The 25743-nt window shown below is 36.0% G+C and overlaps 1 protein-coding gene and 1 pseudogene across 5 annotated transcripts in view; both read right to left on the minus strand.

Moving 5' to 3' along the window:
• The window catches only part of ADAM2 (ADAM metallopeptidase domain 2), a 168389-nt gene that overhangs the window by 45230 nt on the left and 97416 nt on the right, over nucleotides 1–25743 (minus strand). For all 5 annotated transcript variants that reach the window (XR_003520892.1, XM_027599509.1, XM_027599510.1 and 2 more), the window contains 2 exons: nucleotides 15534–15632; nucleotides 15226–15421 (listed from right to left, as the gene is read on the minus strand). Coding sequence is in view for 4 of the 5 variants with exons in the window: in XM_027599509.1 (XP_027455310.1) it covers nucleotides 15226–15421; nucleotides 15534–15632 (295 nt within the window). In the remaining variant the exon portion in view is untranslated. The remainder of the gene's footprint in view (nucleotides 1–15225; nucleotides 15422–15533; nucleotides 15633–25743) is intronic.
• On the minus strand, nucleotides 19963–20095 carry LOC113926010 (annotated as a pseudogene).

Here is a 25743-nt window from a genome sequence, read left to right on the forward strand (position 1 = left end):
CATAAATGTCTTTTTATTTCAAGTGAAATGAAGTCAAGTCAAACTATGAAACTAATATCTTATTTTTTCACCATATTTTCCTCAAACCAAAAACTCCTGGGGAGTCATAATTTTTACATTCACTATCCAATCCATACACACGATGTGTTCAATTCTCATAAGAGCTAACCTACTTAAAGAGCAGTTTATTTATTATAACCTCCATTAGTTCTACTATAGTTGAAAGATTAATGCAAAAACCTTTGATAGGAAGATTTAACCACTGCTTTGTGGTGCTGAAGAAAAATGTCACACCTAAGAGGATCCACAATGGACATATCAGGATCTCAGCTGAAACTCCTATAGGCTCTGGTGACCTGAAAATAAGCAGTTTATTTTATCCCAGACGTCATTTGCAAACCTGGTTATGGGTGAGAAGTCAAAATTGTATGCTGAGCTAGTGAAGCAGGACTTTGATGGTGGACATAAAATTAGGCCAAAGTTGAAAGATCTTTATAACTATAGTAATAAAATTAAATGTCCAAGGGTCCTCAACATATAGCTTATTCTACCCTCAAAGCTTTTTATTGCTTCTAAACATGTGAAGAGTAGGAGATTAAACCATAAGAGATTCTTAACGATAGGAAACAAACTGAAGGTTCCTGGAGGGGAAGTCTGTGGGGGAATGGGGTAACTGGGTGATGGGCATTAAGGAGGGCACTTGATGTAATGAGCACTGGGTGTTATATACAACTGTTGAATCACTAAACTCTACCTCTGAAACTAGTAATACACTATATGTGAAATGATTTTAAATAAAAAAATTTTAAATGACAAAATAAAATAAGATATAAGGAGATGACTTCCATAAAGCAGTGTGGATTTTTCTGCAGTTTCGGTGTTGTGGTTACATATCTGTCAAGGGAAGGAGTCTCAGTAAAGTAACAACTCTCAGTGGAAAACCCTGAAGAGTTATGCCATAGAAACAAAAGCAAAGAAACACATCGACAACAATACAATAATAGTGGGGGATTTAACAACTCCCCTGACTGAAATGGACAGATCATCTAAGCAAAAGATCAACAAGGAAATAAAGACTTTAAATGACACACTGGACCAAATGGACTTCATAGATATATTCAAGACATTCCATCCCAAAGCAACAGAATACACTTTCTTCTTGAGAACCCATGAAACATTCTCCAGAATAGATCACACCCTAGGTCACAAATCAGGTCTCAACCAGTCCCAAGCGATTGGGATTATTCCTTGCATATTTTCAGACCACAATGCTTTGAAACTAGAACTCAATCACAAGAGGAAAGTCGGAAAGAGCTCAAATACATGGAGGTTAAAGAGCATCCTACTAAAGAATGAATGGGTCAACCAGGAAATTAAAAAAGAATTAAAAAAATTCCTGGAAACAAATGAAAATGAAAACACAACTGTTCAAAATCTTTGGAATGCAGCAAAGGCAGTCCTAAGAAGAATGTATATAGCAATACAAGCCTTTCTCAAGAAACAAGAAAGGTCTCAAATACACAACCTAACCCTACACCTAAAGGAGCTGGAGAAAAAACAGCAAATTAAAGCCTAAACCCAGCAGGAGAAGAGAAATAATAAAGATCAGAGCAGAAATGGATGAAATAGAAACCAAAAGAACAGTAGAACAGATCAACGAAACTAGGAGCTGTTTCTTTGAAAGAAAACAAGATTGATAAAACCCTGGCCAGACTTATCAAAAAGAAAAGAGAAATAACCCAAATCAACAAAATCATGAATGAAAGAGGAGCGATCACAACCAACACCAAAGAAATACAAACAATTATAAGAACATATTATGAGCAACTATATGCCAGCAAATTAGACAACCTGGAAGAAATGGATACATTCCTAGAGATGTATCAAATACCAAAACTGAACCAGGAAGAAATAGAAAACCTGAACAGACCTACAACCACTAAGGAAATTGAAGCAGAGTCATCAAAAATCTCCCAAAAAACAAAAGCCCAGGGCCAGATGGTTTCCCAGGGGAATTCTACCAAACATTTAAAGAAGAATTAATACTTATTCTTCTGAACCTGTTCCAAAAGACAGAAATGGAAGGAAAACTTCCAAACTCGTTTTATGAGGCCACCATTACCTTGATCCCAAAACCAGACAAAGACCCCAGCAAAAAGGAGAACTACAGACCAATATCCCTGATGAACATGGATGCAAAAATTCTCACCAAAATACTAGCCAATAGAATCCAACAGTACATTAAAAGGATTATTCACCACGACCAAGTGTGATTTATCCCTGGGCTGCAAGTTTGGTTCAACATCCACAAATCAATCAACGTGAACAATACATTAATCAAAGAAAGAAAAGAACCATATGATCCTCTCAATAGATGCAGAAAAAGCATTTGACAAAGTACAGCATGTTTTCTTGATCAAAACTCTTCAGAGTATAGGGATAGAGGGTACATAATTCAATATCATAAAAGCCATCTATGAAAAACCCACAGCGAATATCATTCTCAATGGGGAAAATCTGAGAGCTTTCCCCCTAAGGCCAGGAACAGGACAGGGATGCCCACTATCACCACTGCTATTCACCATAGTGTTAGAAGTCCTAGACACAGCAATCAGACAACAAAAAGAAATAAAAAGCATCCAAGTATGTAAAGAAGAAGTCAAACTCTCACTCTTTGCAGATGATATGATACTTTATGTGGAAAACCCAGAAGACTCCACCCCAAAACTGCTAGAATGCACACAGGAATTCAGTAAAGTGGCAGGATAGAAAATCAATGCACAGAAATCAGTGGCATTCTTTACACCACCAACAAGACAAGAGAAAAAGAAATTAAGGAGTCGATCCCATTTACAACTGCACCCAAATCCATAAGGTACCTAGGAATAAATCTAACCAAAGAGGCAAAGGATCTGTACTCAGAATATTATAAAATACTCGTGAAAGAAATTGAGGAAGACACAAAGAAATGGAAAAACGTTCCATGCTCATGGATTGGAAGGACAAATATTGTGAAGATGTCAATGCTACCTAGAGCAATCTACACATTCAATGCAATCCCCATCAAGATACCATCCACTTTTTTCAGAGAAATGGAGCAAATAATCTTAACATTTGTATGGAGCCAGAAAAGACCCCAAATAGCCAGAGGAATGTTGAAAAAGGAAAGCAAAGCTGGTGGCATCAGAATTCCAGACTTCCAGCTCTATTACAAAGCTGTCATCATCAAGACAGTATGGTACTGGCACAAAAACAGACACATAGATCAATGGAACAGAATAGAGAGCCCGGAAATGGACCCTCAACTCTATGGTGAACTAATCTTCCACAAAGCAGGAAAGAATGACCATTTCCTTACACCACACATAAAAATAGACTCAAAATGGTTGAAAGACCTAAAAGTGAGACAGGACTCCATCAACATCCTAAAGGAGAACACAGGCAGCACCCTCTCCGAACTCACCCACAGCAACTTCTTCCTAGAAACATCACCAAAGGCAAGGGAAGCAAGAGCAAAAATGAACTATTGGGACTTCATCAAGATAAAAAGCTTTCACACAGCAAAAGAAACAGTCCACAAAACCAAAAGACAACTGATAGAATGGGAGAAGATATTTGCAAATGACATATCAGATAAAGGGTTAGTATCCAAAATCTATAAAGAACTTAAACTCAACACCCAAAGAACAAATGATTCAATCAAGAAATGGGCAGAAGACATGAACAGACATTTTTCCAAATGACCAACAGACACATGAAAAAGTGCTCAACATCGCTCGGCATCAGGGAAATCCAAATCAAAACCTCAATGAGATATCACCTCATACCAGTGAGAATGGCTAAAATTAACAAGTCAGGAAACGACAGATGTTGGCAGGGATTCAGAGAAAGGGGAACCCTCCTACACTGTTGGTGGGAATGCAAGCTAGTGCAGCCCCTTTGAAAACAGTATGGAGGTTCCTCAAAAAGTTAAAAATAGAACTAGCATACGATCCTGCAATTGCATTACTGGAGTATTTACCCCCACGATACAAATGTAGGGATCCGAAGGGGTACATGCACCCTGATGTTTATAGCAGCAATGTCCACAATAGGCAAACTGTAAATGAGCCAAGATGTCCATCAACAGATGAATGGATAAAGAAAGAGGTGGTATATATATATATAATGGAATATTATGCAGCCATCGAAAGGAATGAGATCTTGCCATTTGCAACGACATGGATGGAACTGGAGGGTGTTATGCTGAGCAAAATAAGTCAATCAGAGAAAGTCATGTATCGTGTGACCTCACTGATAGGAGGAATTCTTAATTTCAGGAAAAAACTGAGGGTTGCTGGATTGGAGGGGGGTGGGAGGGATGGGGTGGCTGGGTGATAGACACTGGGAAGGATACGTGCTATGGAGAGCACTGTGGATTGTGCAAGACTGTTGAATCACAGATCTGTACCTCTGAAACTAATAATACAATATATGTTAAAATAAAAAAAAAAAAAGAGGATGGGCGCCTGGGTGGCTCAGTTGTTAAGCAACTGCCTTGGCTCAGGTTAGGATCCTGGAGTCCAGGGATCGAGTCCCACATCAGGCTCACTGCTCATCGGGGAGTCTGCTTTTCCCTCTGACCCTCTTCCCTCTCGTGCTCTCTGTCTCTCATTTTCTCTTTCTCAAATAAATAAATAAAATCTTAAAAAAAAAAAAGAGGATGAAGAAGATGGCAAGAGGGGAAGAATGAAGGGGGGGAATTGGAGAGGGAGACGAACCATGAGAGACGATGGACTCTGACAAACAAACTGAGGGTTCTAGAGGGGAGGGGGCTGGGAGGATGGGTTAGCCTGGTGATGGTTATTAAAGAGAGCACGTATTGCATGGAGCCCTGGGTTTTATACACAATGAATCATGGAACACTACATTAAAAACTAATGATGTAATGTATCATGATTAACATAACAATTAAAAATTAAATTAAAAAAAGAAGACAAGTGGGGAATCATCCAAGGGAGAAAGGCCCCTGGTAGCTTCAAGGGAGGAGGTAATTATTTGGTGATGGAAATATGAAGGAGTTCATTTCTGAAGGTTTCAAGTTCTATTTTTTTCTACAATAAAATATGATGCAAGACTTCAAAAAAAATATGAGAATGAAAAAACACGCTCCTAAATAACCAAAGAACCAAAGATAAAAATCTCATGGGAAATTAGAAAATACTTTAAAATGAAAAAGAATAAAAACATGACATAGAAAAATTTATGAGAAACATTGAAAGCAGTATTTAGAAACTGATATCAGTAAATGTTTAAAATAGGAAATATTTCAAAATAACAACCTAGATTTCCATCTTAAGATACCAAAAAAATAATTCTAAACATAAAACAAACAGAAGAAAAGAAATAATAGAGATTATAGCAAAAAAACAATAAAATAAAAAATAGACAAGTGACAGAGAAAATTAACGAAACCAAAATCTTGTTCTTTGAAAAGATCAACAAAGCTGACAAATTTGAATTATTAATCAGGAAATTTCCCTCAATGAAAAGGCTGAGTGCTGATGACTTCATTGGTAAATTCTGCAAAATTTTCAGAAAATACAATATGTTACAGAGTTCCCAAAAATATGAGTAAGGACTGCTTTTGCATCATTCAGTGCGACTTATTAAACAACAACTCAGCCATTTTAAAAAAGAAAAAAGATTAGAACAATATCTCTCACAAATATAGACATAAAAATTTCAAAAAATCTACAGAATTTAAGAAACAAAACAAATGAACATGGGGGGTGGGGGAAGAAAATAAAACAAAGAAGAAGACTCTTAACTATAGAAAACAAACTGATGACTACCAGATGGGAGGTGAGTAGGTGGATGGGGTAAATAAGTGATGGGGATTAAGGAGCACACTTGCTGTGATGAGCACTGGTTGTTGCATGGACATGTTGAGTCACCATATTGTACACCTGAAACTAATATATTACACTGTGTTAACTAACTGAAATTTAAATAAAAACTTTTTTAAAAAATCTACAGATTAAGATCCTTTATGGATAGTGATTTTAAAAATCTCAACAAAATGGTAGTAAACTGCATTCTAAAGCATATTAGAAGCATTATACTTCAGGGTCCTGGGTGGCTCAGTTGGTTAAATGTCTGCCTTCGGCTCTGGTCTTGATACCAGGGTCCTGGGATCAAGCCCCATGTCAGGGAGCCTGCTTTTCCCTCTCCCTCTGCCAACTGCCCCCTGCTTGTGGTCTCTCCCTCCCTCTCAAATAAATAAATAAAACCTTTTTAAACAAATTTTTAAAAATAAAAAATAAAGCATTATATTTCATTTATCAAGTGAGATTTATTCCTGCAATACAAGGATGATTCAATATACAAAAAAAAATCAATGTTATACACCAAAATAGAAGAATAAAGGGTGGAAAACACATGATCATGTCAAATGATGCAGAAAAAATTATATGAAAATTTCAATACATTTTAATGATAAAAACACTGAACTAACTAGAAGGAAAGCCCTTCAATATAACAAAGACCATCTATAAAAAACACAATTAATGTAATACTCAATGGTGAAAAATTGAAACCTTTTCCTCTAATGACAAGGAGCAATACAAGGATGTAAGATTTTGTCACTTATTTAATGTAGTAGAAGTCCTAGTCTAGAGCAAGAGACAAGTAAAAAAAATAATAGGCACCTAAATTGGAACAGAAAAAGTAAAATTATCTCTGTTCACAGTTGCCATGATTTCATATATATAGAAAACCCTAAGGATTTTACACACATACACATACACATACACATACACACACATACAACTAATAAATTCAGCAAAGTTTCAGGATACAAAATTAACACATGAAAATCAATTGTATTTTTATACATTAGCAATGGAAAGTTCCAAAAAGAAATTAAGTAAACAGTTTTATTTACCAATGTATCAAAATGAAAAAATACTTATAAGTAAAATTAACCAGAGTAATAAAATTTGTAAAATGAAACCCACAAAATGTTGCCAAAGAAAATTAAAGAAAACACACCAAAAAATGGAAAGTTATCCCATGTTTATGGCTTGGAAGACAAACTATTAATATGGCAATATCACCCAAAGTGATCGACAGCTCCAAAGCAAACCTTATCAAAATACCAACATGTCTCTACAGCAATAGAAAAATCCATCCTAAAATCTGTATGGAATCTCAAGGGCCTCAAATAGAAAAGCTAACCTTGAAAATGGAGAACAAACTTGAAGATCTCATACTTCCTGATTTCAAAACTTACCACAATAGCTACAGTATTCAAAACAATGTAAATTGGCATGCTAGCATAAAGACAGATACATACACCAATAGAATAAAATAGAGACCCCAGAAGTAAATCCTTCCATCTATGTCTAATAATTTTTGATAAGGGTACCCATAACATTCAGTTGGAAAGGACAGACTTTTCAACAATTGGTGTTAAGAAAACTGGATATACACATGCAAAAGAATGAAGTTAAACCCTTACTTACATGATACCCTAAAATTAACACAAAATGGATTAGATGCATAAATGTAACAGCTACAATTATAAAACTCTTTTTAGAAAATGATGGAGATTAAGGAGCACACTTATTTAGATGAGCACTGGGTGTTGCATGTAAATGTTGAATCACTAAATTGTACACCTGAAACTAATATTACTCTGTATGTTAACTAACTGGAATGTAAATAAAAACTTTAAAATCTTTTTTATTTGTGTATAGTTGACACACAGTGTTACATTAGTTTCAGGTATACAGCATAGTGATTCAACTAATCTATGCACTATAGTAAAAACTATAAAACTCTTAGAAGAAAATATAGGGGAAAATTTTTTGACATTGGATTTGGCAATTATTTCTTGGATATGATGCCAAAAAGCACAAGCAACAAAAGAAAATATAGATCAAAATTTTAAAAACATTTGTACATGAAAATCAACAGTGAAGTTAACTTTAATGGATATGGAGTTTCAGTTTGGAAAATTGAAAAAATTTCTGGGGATGGATGATGGTGATGTTTGTAAAGTAACGTGAATACACTTAATGACACTGAATTGTACACTTAAAAATGGTAAAAATGATTTTATGTCATGTATATTTTTTCACAAAAAAAATTTCAAGTATACACCAATAATCCATCAATATAAAAAAAATAATAATAATACGCCATGACCAAGTACTATTTTTTTCCCAAAATGCAAGGCTGGAAATTAATGTTTAATGGTACTCTATCAATAAACTGAAAGACAAAAAATATGATCATTCCAATAAACACAGAAGAGGACAGGAAAACCTAGCATTTAACTCTTGATTAAAAAAAAAACTTAAAAAGTGGGTAACAAGTGGAACTTCCTTAACCTAATAAAGAGGATTATGAAAAACCATACCTAACATCATCCTTAATAATGAAAAACCCAATGCTCAACCCTTAAGATAGTGAACAAGTCAGAATATATGCTCTGAGTACTTACACTCAATATTGTACTGGAAGTACTAATCAGGAAAAATAGCCAAGAAGAAAACCCAAAAGGCATTTAGATTATAAATTAAGAAATTAAAATATATCCATTTCCTATGACATTTTTCTGATATATAGAAATTCTGGGAATCCACTAAAAATACTTACTAGAACTAATAAAGAATTTTAGCAAGGTTGCAGGATAAAGGTTCAATACTCAAAATCAATTGATGTCTATACACTAGTAATGAACAATGAAATTTGAAAAAAAATCCTATTTATAATAGCATCAAAAAGAATATCAAGAAATATATTTAACAAAAGAAGTATAGAGCTTGTATACTGATAATTACAAAACTATAAAACATTTAGTTAAAATTAACTAAATAAGATCCAAGCTGTACCCGCTGATGCAACGCTGCCAGGCCCTCAGCCCCAAGGACCGGCCCTCCTTCAGCGAGATTGCCAACACCTTGGGAGACAACCCCGCAGACAGTAAGCCGTGAGGAAGGAGCCCAGGCACGCTGTGCCTCAGGATGGCGTGGGCAGAGGAGGACTTCTTCAGGGGTGCCCACAGCATGATGGGCAAGATCCCTGTCCTCCTTGGCCCTAGGGGCCCTGCCCTGGGAACACAGGCACTATTTAGGTCTGGGCCGGGCCTGGGCTTTCCTCCTCTTCCCCATCCTCAGCCCTTGGGCAGGCAGATTCAGACCCAGACTAAGTGACTAGGGCCTTGAGCTGGACAGCATTCTCTGCCACCCCTTCCCCCATCAGGGACAGTGTGGGTGCCTCAGGTAACCCCAATTTCTGGCCTGGGTCTCCTCCCATTGACCAGGTCCAGTTCTGCCACTCACCTGCCAAGTTGGCCTAGGGAGGGCCAGGCTGGAGATGAGCTGGGTCTGAGGGGAGTTCCTTAATATACTCAAGTTTCTAGATAGTTCTGGTCCCTGGGGCCCACTTTAGGGTCTGCACCAGGATTACGGAGGATGCGCCAGTGAATCCTCACCCCATGGACTTGTGCACGCTGACCCAGACCCATGCCTCCTCCCCACCCTTCTCTCCTTTTCTCATCCTAAGTGCCTGGCAGATGAAGGAGTTTTCAGGAGCTTTTGACATGATATAACCCGCCCTTTTTGTATGCACCATGGGCGGCTTTTGTATGTACTTGCAGCCTGGGGTGGGGGGCATGGGAGGGAGGGGTGGACCCTGGAGAAGGTGGGGAGGGTGGGCCACCCCTGCCTCACACCTTTATTGTTGTTGTTGTTCGTTTGTTTTGTTTTGTTTTTAACACCCGCTGCTCTCAATAAAGAAGACTTTTTTACAAAAAAAAAAGATACAAATATTGGAAAGACATCTCATTTTTATGGATTGGAAACAATATAGTTGATATAACATTACACCTCAAATTGATGTACAAATTCAACACAAAATTACTATAAAATTCCACAGCTGACTTTTTGCAGAAATTGACAAGTTGATTTTGAAATTCAAGAAATGCAAGAGACCTAGGATAGCCAAAATAATCTTAAAAGAAAAAAAAAGTTGGATTGCTCACATTCCTGATTTCTAAACTACAAAGCTATCGTAATCAAGACAGTATGCTACTGACATAAGCATATACATGTGTAGATCAATGGAGTAGAATTGATGGTCCAGAAATAAGCCTTTACTTTTGCAATCAAGTGATTTTTTTCAGCAGAGATGCCAAGTCAATTAATGGGGGAATAATCATCTTTTCAACAGTGATGCTGGGACAATTGGGTATCCACATGCTAAAGAATTAATTTGGAACCATTTTTCACACCATATACAAAATTAACTCAAAATGGATTTTAAACCCAAATTTAAGAGGAAAACATATAAAACTCCCAGAAAAAAAAAGGGTAGGGGAGTAAATCAGGACCTTGGATTAAGCAATGCTTTCTTGTTTATAACACCAAAATCACAAGCAGACACATACAAAAATAGATAATTTGAACCTCATCAGAATTAAAACTTTGCACTTCAAAGGTGGCTATCAGGAAAGTGATGACATAATCTACACAATGAAATAAAAGACTTGCAAAACATGATTTTAACAATAAACTGAATACAGATTATATAAAGAACTATTACAACTCAATAATAAAAAAGACAACCCAATTTAAAAAAAATAGCTGAAGGATGTAAATAGATATCTCTCCAAACAAGAAATACAATGGTCAATAAGCACATGGAAAGATGTTCATCATTAGTCTTCAGGTAAATGCAAATCAAAACCACAAGATACCACTTCACACTCATTAGGTCATCCACAGAATAACATGGATATCAATTCAACTAAAATTAATGTATGAGTTAATTTTTTAATTTGGTTCTTAAGTTTATATGGAAGAGAGCCATGTCAAGATGTATGAAGAAGATACAAAAGGCTAAGATGACTTATCTTTGAGATATTAAAATAATTATAAAGGGAGAGAAATTAAAATAGCATAAGATTGGCCAGGTAGAGAAAAATGACTGAGAGCATGAGAAACATTCACACTTTTAGGTTTAAAAACAACCAACCAGCCAGCTAAACAAACACTTAATTTTTAGCAGATACTGCATTGCAGTGCATCCAAGAGTATTAAGTTGGGGCAGTAAAGATGATCATCAATATGTTATAATATTAAAATGTATATATGTCAAACAACACACACACAATCACATACATCTTCTCCCTCCCACCCCTAGTGTCAGGCAACTATTAATTTACTTTCTGTCTTTATACATTTGCCTGTTTTGTAAGCTAAATATGAATGGAATCAGAATCGGTGGTCTTTTGTGACTGGCTTTCTTAACTTAGCATAGGTTTTCAAAATTTATTCACATTTAGCAAAAATCATGACTTCATTCATTTTTATTAACTAAATAATCTGCATTTTGTTCACTCATGCATCAGTTGATGGACATTTGGGTTGTTTCTACATTTTGGCTATTATGAATAATGGTATGATGAACATTTGTATTTAAGGTTTTGTGGGGACATGTTTTCAGTTCTCTTAGGTATATATACCAAGGGTTAAACTGCTATGTTCAACATTTTGAGGAACTTCCAAATTGCTTTCTAAAGCAGTTGTACCATTTTATATCTAGCAAGACACGAGTTCAGATCTTGCCATATCCTCACAAAAATTGCTATTGTCTTTTAATTATAGCTATCCTAGTGAATGTGAACAAGTATCATGTTGTGGTCTTAATTTGCATTCCCTTAATGCCCAATGATGTTGAGCATCTTTCATGTGATTTGCCATTCTCTATGTCTTTTTTTTTTCAGAAATGCCTACTCATTTTTTCCTTTTTGTTAAACTACATTATCTTTTTATTGTTGAGTTGAATGTTTCTTATGTATTCTGTATATGTCCATTATTAAAAATATGAGTTTGCAAATATATTCTCCCATTCCTTGAGCTATCTTTTTACATTTTTGGTGATTTTCTTTGAAGAACAAAAGTTCTTTAAATTTTTGAAGTCCAGACGATTCCTTTTTCTTTTATCACCTATGCTTTGGGTATCTTATCTAAGAGAACATTGCCTAATCCAAGGTCACTTAAGATTTATGCCTATGTTTTCCTCTAAAAGTTTTACAGTTTTAGATCTTTTTGTAGTAGTTTTGCTAGGATGTCTTTATGTGTTTTTTTCTTTAAAGACATTCTTCTTGGGACACCTGAGTGGCTCAGTCAGTTAAGCGGCTGCCTTTGGCTCAGGTCATGATCCCAGGGTACTGGGATCGAGTCCCCCATCGGGCTCCTTGCTATGCGAGGAGCCTGCTTCTCCCTCTGCCTGCCACTCCCCCTGCTTCTGCTTGCTCTCTGTCTTTCCCTCTCTCTCTCTCTGACAAATAGATAAATAAAATCTTTAGGATAAAAAAAAGACATTCTTAAGATTCTTAGAGCCTCTTGAATTTGTGGGATTAACTTTCATTTCAAAAAGTATTGGTTCTTATCTCTTTAAATATTGCTACTTTCCATTCTCTATTTTATCTTTTTAATGACTCTTTCCTGAGTTAGGCAGATTGAGTGAGGTAGTGATCACTGAAATCTAATCAGGCAATGAAATAGGCCAGGGCTGATGTACAGTCTTATTCTGGATCTGCCTCATTATCTTGGGTGTGACCCTTGTAAGCTACTGATTGATAGCCTTGTCAATATTTGTTTTCACTGTAAGTCTGCCTGAGATAAATTCTTGGGATTTAGAGAATCTCAGAACAGCTTCCTAGCCTCCTAACATAGGCACTTCAAAATGTAGTGAAATCTTTTAGAAGATTAAGGTTTTCTGGTGGCAAGCTTCTTCTACCATTTGGTCTTTGATTACCTTGTGACTATAGGGAAATTCATAATGCCTTTTTAATGTTTTTAACCTAATTGACCAAATTGCTGAGCAGCTTCAGAGCTCCAAAAATGCCTCATGGAAAAAATTTTCTATGGTTTTGACGGTCCCCTTAAATTTCAACTGCTAAATTTTTCTATTTTTTTTTCTAATAGAAGATATCTGCCTAATCCAAGCCTGATCTTCAACTTCAAGATTCCAAATGTCTCTAGGAAAAAAACTGGCTAACAGTGGTCCCCTAAAATATGCAAACTTTCTCTCCTGTCATAATTTAAACAATTAGCTGTTTTTGGTTTCATTATAGTCTAGTACCTTTTAAAATATCATCAATAAAATGTATCTTAATTTTTCCAATTATTTTCTCACTACTTGCTGCATCCTTTCCCTAAACCTAATATTTAATACAGGTGTTATATTTAATGTAATTGCAAAATATTTAAATGTAAATAAGCTGTCTTAGAATTTATTGTCCTAGTCTATGTCCTTTTTTTTAACTTTGTTCTTGTCTTCTTTGGAATTAATCAAGTATTGTTATTGTTTTTGTTTTTCTCCCTTATGAGCTTATAGTTTCACATTATTTTATTATTTTTTTGTAGCTGTCTTAAATTATAAAATGAATACTTGACTTCTGCCAATTTTTATTTTTGCTTTTGGCTACATTTTATTGGAATGATTGAGTTTTGTTTCAGGCTTGTTTGTTTTTTTTCTTGGTGAAACTATTTTTTTCTATTTTTATTCATCTAGGGATTAACATTTTAACATATTAATAACTCCATTTCATACTATTCTTTATATTTTAAAACGTATATTTTAAGAGATATATATCTTAGTCAATCTTTTGCTAATTTCTGTGAAAATTAGCTATTTTCTAGAATTTCATAGAAATTTTGCTAATTTCTATGATGATTATTTCTTCTTGCTTAATTCTTCTATCTCCTGGTTTAGTCTCCCTTCTTTTGGACATCATTCACAATCAATTCTTACAGAAATAAATTTGAAAAGCAAATTATAGGAGTTCAAATGTATGCTTTCATATACTTTTTTTTTTTTTGGCATCTACCTATTTAACGCTGGGTGAAATTTGCAATTCTACCCGCTAGCTTAAACAGAAGTTCTACCTTTCCAATGATCTAACCAATATGCTTATTTTTACATTTTAACCAGTATACCTTTAAAATCAAGATTTTCTTTTCCTTTCTCTTTCTCTTTCTTTCCCTTTCTCTATTTATCTATATATATGTATAGATATAGATAGGTAGATGATGTAGATGAAAAGATAGAGATGATATAGATAAAAGATAGGTAAAGATAGATGATAGAGAGATGATAGATGATAGATGATAGATGATTGATAGATGATAGATGATATAGATAGATAGATGATAGATAGATAATGGATAGATAGATAGATAGACAGACAGATAGATAGATAGATGATAGATAGATAGATAGATGATAGATAGATAGATAATAAAGAGATAGAGAGATGGAGAGATAGAGATACCTTTCTTCAAAATTTCCTTTGTGGTTCAAATCACCCAGTTCCTTGGGAGAGCACTTTACCATTTTTATAAGTTTCTTTCCTTGTATCTTTGTGTTGCCTTTCTTGGAACCAGTAGTTATTGTATGTTTATTTTGGGAGTGGATAATCACTTTGCAAGACCTTTTTACACAGAAATTAGAGTAGGCATTTACCTGTTACCATTGAGAAAAGGTTGACCCACCTGGCTATTTACATGAGTATCCTGCATATTTTCCCTGTCAATTGTTCTTGCTTCTTCTGATATAGACATGACATGCTGCTGCCACTGCTGTTGTCTCCATTTTCTTCAGCAAATGATTCTGTGTATATTTTGTACCATGGTTTTCCTTTTTGTTTTCAACCTCGGTGCACATCATCTTTCAATGGTTTCAGAGTTACTGGATCTTCATGACCCCTTTTTGGGATTTTCATAAGCTATTCTTGTAGTTCCTAGGTGTGAATGCATGTATCTGGCCATGTGTATCTGCATGTGTGATTTAAATTGTACTCATATGCCAACTTTGGCCTTTAATGTTCATAGCCATATGTATTTATTTTATATTTACTAAGAAAACTGTGGATATGGAGTGAGAGAGGGAAGTGTAACTTATGCTCAGTCTGCTTTCTTTCTTCTCAAATGAAGATCCCATGGACTTTGAATGTTTCCCTTTATTATTTTGTGGAAACAATTCATAACTTTAATTCCAGACAACTTATCTGATTTTTTTCTTACAGTATTCCTTATCTCTTTCTGTAATCCTTTAAAATATTTATACTAAAAAATCCCATTATTTTTTTAAATCACAATTATGTATCAATATCTATTTTTTTAGTTTCCAGAAAAATACATATATAAGAAATCAAATTATAATAAATACCTTCACCAAATACATCTGTACATTGTTTTATCCCACTTATACAACTTCCATTCAGACAGAGCCATTGATTCTCTCCACATGGATGCCCATTCTGAACAAAAAAGTTATCTTGACATGTTGCAGATGATCCATTGCAATATTCAGGGAGATCACATTCATCAGTGGGAGGCCTACATATTTCTCCTTTTGCTGAATACTGATGGGATGAAGTAAATGACATTGAATAAAGCAGAATGTGAATGTATAAATATTATAAAAAAGATGACTTTGTTCATGTAGGTAATATAGAAAATTAAGAAGGCTCTTACTTGACAATCTGTACAGCATTTACCAGTATCACAAATTGAGCCAGGTTTTAGCGCGCATGTGGCAGGATTACAGCATGAATTTGACTTAGCATCACAATCCTGAAAGGCAAATCAAATGCTCTGAAGTATCTTCCAACTTTTACTTGCATTAGATAGATATTTTAATGATAAGAGTATATTATATAATATACAGATAGATGCTTAATTCACATGGCAAACATAAAAAGTAAAGCCACTTATTCATTTACATAACAGATATTTATGTTTATTTATATATAAATAAATTTATATTTATATAAATATTTATAAAAATAAAATATAAATATTTTATATTTATATTTATGAGTTACAACTCTATGCTGTACTGTATATCCCTAGAGTAGGTTTGATTATATTGGTAGTAGGATTTTCTGAAACCCTGGAGTCCACCAAAGGCAAGACATCAAGCTCTCTGGTGCTTGTAGACAAAGAGATAGTTAAATACAAGACATAAAATAAACAGAAACTATGATTTATCAGTTTCATTATAGTGGCTAATTCCTAATCAACTCTTATGAATCTATTATGTTTTAATAAGTCTGTAACATTTATAGGATGTCCAAAGTTTACTTTACTTTTAATTCTCTAAAGACAAAGAGCTAGAAAATAATATTTCTAAACATGATGGAAATTATCACCTTTATATCTTTATCTATATCTTATTATGCCTTGGTTAATGCTATGATCCCATCCATGACCAGTGATTTTGTTTTTAAAAATTCAATTATTATGCTTAATAAAAGCAACAGATAAGAAAAGAGAAGTCTATAGAAACAATGCTTACACACACACACACACACACACACACACACACACACACACACACTTACTTTTTAAGTTCCCCAGGATTTGGAATAGGGTTAATTGGACAAAATTCTCAGTAAGTTACACAAAAATAAATCATGAATTTCACTAATTTTAATATGAATTATAGCATAATACTTACTAGGGTAAACTAAATTTGCAGTATTTTCCAGAACTATTCTACCTAATCAATGTCATTGTTATTGCTATCTATATGGGATTCCAAAGAAGAAAGTTATATCACAGGGACTGGCTCAATTATATGATAGTTAATAGAGCTAACATACACAACTGTGAATTTTTACTAGAAATTTTCAGAGTTTCCATTTAGACCCAAATAAGAAAAGACAAGTTGTTACTGAGAAATAATTTCTTAAAAACAAATCATCCAACTAGGTATCTAAAAGCTCACTTTCATATTGGGGCAGGAACACATGTATGACTTTAGCTACTACTGTAGGGAACACTGAAGTCCTTTCTTCTCTTGATTTTCTCACATCCATATGCCCATTATAAGTCTCAGGATCTCTCTGCCTTATTGCATTCCTTTTATCTCAACTCTTCCACCTCCCTCTAATCCAGCAGCTTTATATAAAACTTTTGTGGGTTAGAAAATATGCTTTTATTGATTATGTGTGGTCCAAGTATTTTTTACTTAAATACTGAACTGTATTAAAATAGTCAAAGCCACAAATATACCTCATTTTCTTGTCGACTTGTGAAAACTTTATATATTTATTTTCCTGAATGCCAGCAGAACTTAGGATTGGAAGAAATATGGGCATACCTTATTTTATTGTGCTTCACTTCATTGCATTTTGCAGATATTACATTTTGTACAAATTGAAGGTGGCAACCCTACGTTAAGCAAATCTAACAGTGTCATTTTTCAAACAGTCTCTGTGTCACATTTTGGTAATTCTTGAAGTATTTCAAACTTTTTCATCATTATTCTATTTGTTATGGTGATCTGTTTTCAGCGATTTTTGATGTTATTATTGCAATTTTGGGGATTGTCATGAACCATGCCCATATAAGACAATAAACTTAATTGTGTATGCTCTGACTGTTCCACTGTTGAGTTGTTCCTCTCTCTCCCTCTTCTCAGGCCTCCTTATTCCCTAAGACACAACAACATTGAAATAAGGCCAATTAATAACCCTAAAATGACCTCTAAGTATTCAAGTTAAAGGAACAGTCTCATGTTTCTCACTTTAAGTCAAAAGCTAGAAATTATTAAACTTAATGAGGAAAGCATGTTGAAAGCTGAGACAGACCAAACGCCAGGACTCTTACACCAAAAAGTTAGCCAAGTTTTGAATGCAAAGGAAAAGTTCTTGAAGGAAATTAAAAATACTGCTCAGTGACAGCTGAATGATAAGAAAGCAAAATGGCCTTATTGAGGATGTGGAGAAAGATTTAGTGGTCTGGATAGAAGATCAAACCAATCATAACATTCCCTTAAGCCAAAGCCTCATCCAGAGCAAAGCCCTAATTCTTTTCAATTCTATGAAGGTTGAGAGAGGTGAGGAGGCTGCAGAAGACCCTGCAGCTGGCAGAGGCTGGTTCATGAGGGTTAAAGAAAGAAGCTATATCCACCACATAAGAAAGCATAGTTAAGTAACAAGTGTTGATGTAGAAGCTGTAACAAGTTATCTAGAATATAGACTAAGATAATTAATGAAGGTGGCTACACTAAACAACAGGTTTTCAACGTAGATAAAACACCCTTCCATTGAAAGATGTTACCTAGCACTTTCATAGGTAGGGCAAAGAAGGTAATGTCTGGATTCAAAGTTTCAAAGGACAGGCTAACTCTCTTGTTGGGGATTAATGCAGTTGGTCACTTTTAGTTGAAGTTAATACCAATTTTCCATTTCAAAAATTCTAGGGCCCTTAAAAATTGTGCCAAATCTATTCTGCCTGAGCCCTATAAATGCAAAGTCTGGATGACAGCACATCTGTTTACAACAAAGATTAGTTAATATATTTTTTAATTTTTTATTGTTATGTTAATCACCATACATTACATCATTAGTTTTTGATGCAGTGTTCCATGATTCATTGTTTGTGTATAACACCCAGCGCTCCATGCCCATCACCAGGCTAACCCATCCCCCCACCCCCTCCCCTCTAGAACCCTCAGTTTGTTTTTCAGAGTCCATCGTCTCTCATGGTTCATGTCCCCCTCCGATTTCTCCCCTTTCATTCTTCCCCTCCTCCTATCTTCTTCTTCTTCTTTTTTTTTTAACATATAATGTATTATTTGTTTCAGAAGTACAGATCTGTGATTCAAACAGTCTTGCACAATCCACAACACTCACCACAGCACATACCCTCACCAATGTCTATCACCCAGCCACCCCAATCCTCCCACCCCTGCCCCCACTCCAACAACCCTCAGTTCGTTTCCTGAGATTAAGAATTCCTCATATCAGTGAGGTCATATGATATATGCCTTTGACTGATTGACTTACTTCGCTCAGTAAAATATCCTCCAGTTCCATCCACGTCGTTGCAAATGGCAAGATCTCATTCCTTTCGATGGCTGCATAATATTCCATTGTATATATATATACCACTTCTTCTTTATCCATTCATCTGTTGATGGACATCTTGGCTCTTTCACAGTTTGGCTATTGTGGACATTGCTGCTATCAGGTGCATGTAAAACTTCAGATCCCTACATTTGTATCTTTGGGGTAAATACACAGTACTACAGTAGCTGGATTGTATGATATCTCTATTTTCAACTTTTTGGGGAACCTCCATACTGTTTTCCAGAGTGGTTGCACCAGCTTGCATTCCCACCAACAGTGTAAGAGGGCTCCCCTTTCTCCGCATCCCCGCCAACATCTGTTCTTTCCTGACTTGTTAATTTTAGCCATTCTGACACTTGTGAGGTGATACCTCATTGAGGTTTTGATTTGGATTTCCCTGATACCAAGCAATGTTGAGCACTTTTTCAGGTGTCTGTTGGCTCTTTGGATGTCTTCTTTGGAAAAATCTCTGTTCATGTCTTCTGTCCATTTCTTGATTGGATTATTTGTTCTTTGGGTGTTGAGTTTCATAAGTTCTTTATAGATTTTGGCTACTAGCCCTTTAACTGATATGTCATTTGCAAATATCTTCTCCCATTCTGTTGGTTGTCTTTTGGTTTTGTGGACTGTTTTTTTTGCTGAGCCAAAGCTTTTTATCTTGATGAAATCTCAATAGTTCATTTTTGCCCTTGCTTCCCTTGCCTTTGGTGATGTTTCTAGGAAGAAGTTGCTGTGGCTGAGGTCAAAGAGGTTGCTGCCTGTGTTCTCCTTTAGGATTTTGGTGGACTCCTGTCTCACATTGAGGTCTTTCAACCATTTTGAGTCTATTTATGTGTGTGGTGTAAGGAAATGGTCCAGTTTCATTTTCTGCATGTTGCTGTCCAATTTTCCCAACACCATTTGTTGAAGAGACTCTTTTTTCCATTGGACATTCTTTCCTGCTTTGTCAAAGATTAATTGACCATAGAGTTGAGGGTCCATTTCTAGGCTCTCTATTGTGTTCCATTGATCAATGTGTCTGTTTTTGTGCAGTACCATACTGTCTTGATGATGACAGCTTTGTAATAGAGCTGGAAGTCCGGGATTGTAATGCCACCAGCTTTACTTTCCTTTTTCAATTAGCAATAATCGTGCCTCGGATAAACCTCATTGGCTACGATACTGCCACCGCGCAAAGTTTTTTGCTTTTCTTTTTCAACATTCCTCTGGCTATTCAGGGTCTTTTCTGCTTCCATACAAATTTTAGGATTATTTGTTCCATTTCTTTGAAAAAAGTTCATGGTATTTTGATAGGGATTGCATTGAATGTGTAGATTGCTCTAGGTAGCATTGACATCTTCACAATATTCTTCCAATCCATGAGCATGGAACGTTTTTCCATTTCTTTGTGTCTTCCTCAATTTCTTTCATGAGTATTTTATAGTTTTCTGAGTACAAATCCTTTGTCCCTTTGGTTAGATTTATTCCTAGATATCTTATGGTTTTGGGTGCAATTGTAAATGGTTTCAACTCATTAATTTCTCTCTCTTCTGTCTTGTTGTTGGTGTATAGGAATGCCACTGATTTCTGTGCATTGATTTTCTATCCTGCCACTTTACTGAATTCCTGTATGAATTCTAGCAGTTTTGGGGTGGAGTCTTTTGGGTTTTCCACATAAAGTATCATACCATCTGCAAACAGTGAGAGTTTGACTTCTTCTTTGCCGATTTGGATGCCTTTTATTTCTTTTTGTTGTCTGATTGCTGTGTCTAGGACTTCTAATACTATGTTGAATAGCAGTGGTGATAATGGACATCCCTGCCACGTTCCTGACCTTATGGGGGAAGCTCTCAGTTTTTCCCCATTGAGAATGATATTCACTGTGGGTTTTTCATAGATGGCTTTTCTGATATTGAGGTGTGTACCATCTATCCCTATACTCTGAAGAGTTCTGATCAAGAAAGGATGCTGTACTTTGTCAAATGCTTTTTCTGCTTCTATTGAGAGGATCATATGGTTCCTGTTCTTTTGTTAATGTATTGTATCGTGTTGATTGATTTACAGATGTTGAACCAACCTTGTAACCCAGGGATAAATCCCACTTGGTCATGGAGAATAATCCTTTTAATGCACTGTTGGATCCTATTGGCTAGTATTTTGGTGAGAATTTTTGCATCCGTGTTCATCAGGGATATTGGTCTGTAATTCTCCTTTTTGATGGGGTCTTTGTCTGGTTTGGGGATCAAGGTAATGGTGGCCTCATAAAACGAGTTTGGAAGTTTTCCTTCCATTTCTATTTTTTGGATCAGTTTCAGAAAAATAGGTATTAATTCTTCTTTAAATGTTTGGTAGAATTCCCCTGGGAAGCCATCTGGCCCTGGGCTTTTGTGTGTTGGGAGATTTTAGATGACTCTGCTTCAATTTCCTTTTTGGTTATAGGTCTGTTTAGGTTTTGTGTTTCTTCCTGGTTTAGTTTTGGTAGTTGATATATCTCTAGGAATGCATCCATTTCTTCTGGGTTATCTAATTTGCTGGCATAGAGTTGTTCATAATATGTTCTTAAAATTGTTTGTATTTCTTTGGTGTTGGTTGTGATCTCTCCTCTTTCATTCATGATTTTATTGATTTGGGTCATTTCTCTTTTCTTTTTGATAATTCTGGCCAGGGGTTTATCAATCTTGTTAATTCTTTCAAAGAATCAGCTCCTAGTTTCGTTGATCAGTTCTACTGTTCTTTTGGTTTCTATTTCATTGATTTCTGCTCTGATCTTTGTTATTTCTCTTCTCCTGCTGAGTTTAGACTTTATTTGCTATTCTTTCTCCAGCTCCTTCAGGTGTAGGGTTAGGTTGTGTATTTAAGAACTTTCTTGTTTCTTGAGAAAGGCTTGTATTGTTATATACTTTCCTCTTAGGACTGCCCTTTCAGTATCCCAAAGATTTTAAACAGTTGTTGTTTCATCTTCATTGGTTTCCATGAATTTTTTTAATTCTTCTTTAATTTCCTGGTTGACCCATTCATTCTTTAGTAGGATGCTCTTTAGCCTCCATGTATTTGAGTTCTTTCTGACTTTCCTCTTGTGATTGAGTTCTAGTTTCAAAGCATCATGGTCTGATAATGTGCAGAGAATGATCCCAATCTTTTGGTACTGGTTGAGACCTGATTTGTGACCATGATGTGATCTACTCTGGAGAACGTTCCACAGCACTAGAGAAGAAAGTGTATTCTGTTGTTTTAGGATGGAATGCTCTAATACATCTGTGAAGTTCATTTGGTCCAGTGTGTCATTTAAAGTCTTTTATTTCCTTATTGATCTTTTGCTTAGATGATCTGTCTATTTCAGTGAGGGGGATGTTAAAGTCCCCCACTATTATTGTATTGTTGTTGATGTGTTTCTTTGCTTTTGTTATTAATTGCCTTATACAATTGGCTGCTCCCATGTTAGAGGAATAGATATTTACAATTGTTAGATCTTTTTGTTGGATAAACCCTTTTAGTAGGATATAGTGTCCTTCCTCATCTCTTATTACAGTCTTTGGTTTAAAATCTAATTTGTCTGATATAATGATTGCCACCCCAGCTTTCTTTTGATGTCCATTAGTATGGTAAATGGTTTTCCATCCCCTCACTTTCAATCTGGGGGTGTCTTTGGTTCTAAAATGAGTCTCTTGTTGACAGCTTATTGATGAGTCTTGTTTTTTTATCCAATCTGATAGCCTGTGTCTTTTGATTGGGGCATTTAGCCCATTTACATTCAGGGTAACTATTGAAAGATATGATTTTAGTGCCATTATATTGCCTGTAAGGTGACTGTTAGCATATATTGTCTGTGTTCCTTTCTGGTCTATGTTGTTTTTAGGCTCTCTCTTTGCTTAGAGGACCTCTTTCAATATTTCTTGTAGGGCTGGTTTCATGTTTGCAAATTCTGAAGATATCACGCCAATCCTTTCTGGCCTGCCAGGTCTCTGTGGATAGGTCTGTTGCCAATCTAATGTTTCTACCATTGTAGGTTACAGATCTCTTCTCCCAAGCTGCTTTCAGGATTTTCTCTTTGTTTCTGAGACTCATAAGTTTTACTATTAGATGTCGGGGTGTTGACCTATTTTTATTGATTTTGAGAGGCATTCTCTGTGCCTCCTGGATTTTGATGCCTGTTTCCTTCCCCAAATTAGGCAAGTTCTCTGCTATAATTTGCTCCAATATACCTTCTGCCCCCCTCTCTCTTTCTTCTTCTTCTGGGATCCCAATTATTCTAATGTTGTTTCATCATGGTGTTGCTTCTCTCTCAAATTCTGCCTTCATGATCCTGTAGTTGTTTATCTCTCTTTTTAGCAGCTTCTTTATTTTCCATCATTTGGTCTTCTACATCACTAATTCTCTCTTCTGTCTCATTTATCCTGGCAGTTAGCGACCCCATTTTTGATTGCACCTCATTAATAATCTTTTTGATTTTGACTTGGTTAGATTTTAGTTCTTTTATTTCTCCAGAAAGGGTTTCTCCAATAACTTCCATGCTTTTTTCAAGCCCAGCTAGTATCTTTAAAATCATCATTCTGAACTCTAGTTCGTACTATGTCTGTATTGAGTAAGTCCCTGGCAGTCGGTACTGCCTCTCATTCTTTTTGTTGAGGTGATTTTTTTCTGTCTTGTCATTTTGTCCAGAGAATAGATGAATGAGAGAACAAAATGCTAACAGGGTAACAATGTTCCCCCAAAATATACTCTAAACAAATCAGAATAGACCTGAAACCAGGGGAAAAGAAAGGGAAAGAAAGAAAAAAGAAAAAAAAATAAAAACAAACAAAAAGTTAAAAACAAACAAAAACAGAATAAAACAAAAATAAAACAGAATATTATCTAATATGATCAGGCTGGTACATAGATCAGTGCCACACACTATATTTTGGGTGTATTTTCGTCTGTTAGCAGAAAGTGCCCCCCAAAATTTTAAGAAAGAAAAACTTATATATGTACAAAAATAAGGGTAAATATGATGAAGGGATGGAATATGAATGTAAAGATGAAAATTATAAAAAATTTTATAAAAGGAATTGATAAGATGAGAAGTTGTTTGAAAAAAGAAGAGGATTTTTAAAAAAAAGGGAGAGAATGTGATCAGGCAGGTGACTAGAACAAAACCATACACTAGAGATTTAGGGTATATTTTGATCTGTTAGAAGGAACTGTATCTCAAAATTTTAAAGAGAGAACAACTTATAGATATATGCCTAAAATAAGGGTAACTACTATGAAAGGTTAGAATATGACTCTAAAAATGAAAACTAAAAATGTTTTTTAAAAAAGGGATTGATAAAAGGAATGAGATCTTGCCACTTGCAACAACATGGATGGAAGTGGAGGGTGTTATGCTGAGTGAAATAAGTCAATCAGAGAAAGACATGTATCATATGACCTCACTGATATGAGGAATTCTTAATCTCAGGAAACAAACTGAGGTTTGCTGGAGTCGGGGAGGGGTGGGAGGGATGGGGTGGCTGGGTGATAGACATTGGGGATTGTATGTGCTATGGTGAGCACTGTGAATTGTGCAAGACTGTTGAATCACAGATCTGTACCTCTGAAACAAATAATGCAATTTATGTTAAGAAGAAAAAAAGGATTGATCAGATGTTGGTTGAAAAAGGGAAAAAGAAAAATTAAAAAAAAAGCAGTTTAAAAAAAATTAACTTTGAAAGACTAAAGAATCATTGTTAAAAAAGCCATGAATTCTATATGCAGTATTCCTCTAGTGCTGGAGTTCTACCATTCTCATTGATCCAGGAAATTTTGTCTTGGCTGGCTGTTCTTGCTGATCTTTTGGGAGAGGGACCTGTTGCCATGGTTCCCAAATGTCTTTGCCAGAGGTGGAATTGCCCCACCCTTGCGGGTCTGGGCTAAGTAATCTGCTCAGGTTTGCTCTCAGGAGCTTTTGTTCCCTGCAAGCTTTCTGTACAGCTTTGGAGGAGAAGAGGGAAAATGGTGGCCTCCCAATCTCTGCCTCAGAAGAGCCAGGAACTCAGGGCCCCACTCCTCGGTGTGTTCCCAGAGAAAAGCAATCACTCCTGTCTTCCCGGTTTCTGGCTGCACTCCGTGCTCACCTGGCCTGTGACCGAGAGTTTCTATCTCTGGCACACGACCCTGTGTGGAGTCTCCAAACCCAGCAGATTCCTGTGTTTCGCTCCTGCTCCACTCCTCCCAGGGGAGGAAGGGAAGCCTCCCCCGATCTGCGCTTGTTGGGTCCCTGATGGAAGATCAGTGGCCCGACTGTGCCACAGATAACAGTTTATGGCAACCCTGAGCTGAGAGCCCACACCTCTGCTCTGTCTCTGAAGCTGGCTTTCCTGCTCCGATACCTGGGAGCTCTGCCGCACTCATCACCCCCAGTCTTTCTGTGACCCCGAGGGTCCTGAGACCACACTGTCTCACGACGGTTCCACCCCCTGCTTAGCCACTGGAGTGACGTCCCTCAGCGGAGCCGACTTCTAAAAGTTCCAATTTTGTGCTCTGCTGCTCTATCATTTGTCAGAAGCAGCAGACAGAGGCCCCCTCCCCTGCTGTCTAACCTCCCGAATATCGCCTCGGATTCACTTCTCTGCATGTCCTACCTTTCAGAAAGTGGTTGCTTTTCTGTTCAGAGAGTTGTTGCTATTCTTTTCTTCGATCTCCTGTCGAGTTCATAGTTGTTCAGAATGTTTGATCCTTATCCAGTTCATTCCTGAGACCAGACGAAATCCAGGTCTCCTACTCCTCTGCCATCTTGCTCCACCAAGTTTAGTTAATATTTTAAGACCACTGTTGAGACACATTGCTCAGAATAGAAGAATCTTTTCAAAATATTACTGCTCATTGAC

Source organism: Zalophus californianus, chromosome 2, assembly GCF_009762305.2.
Source record: "Zalophus californianus isolate mZalCal1 chromosome 2, mZalCal1.pri.v2, whole genome shotgun sequence".
NCBI lineage: Eukaryota > Metazoa > Chordata > Mammalia > Carnivora > Otariidae > Zalophus > Zalophus californianus.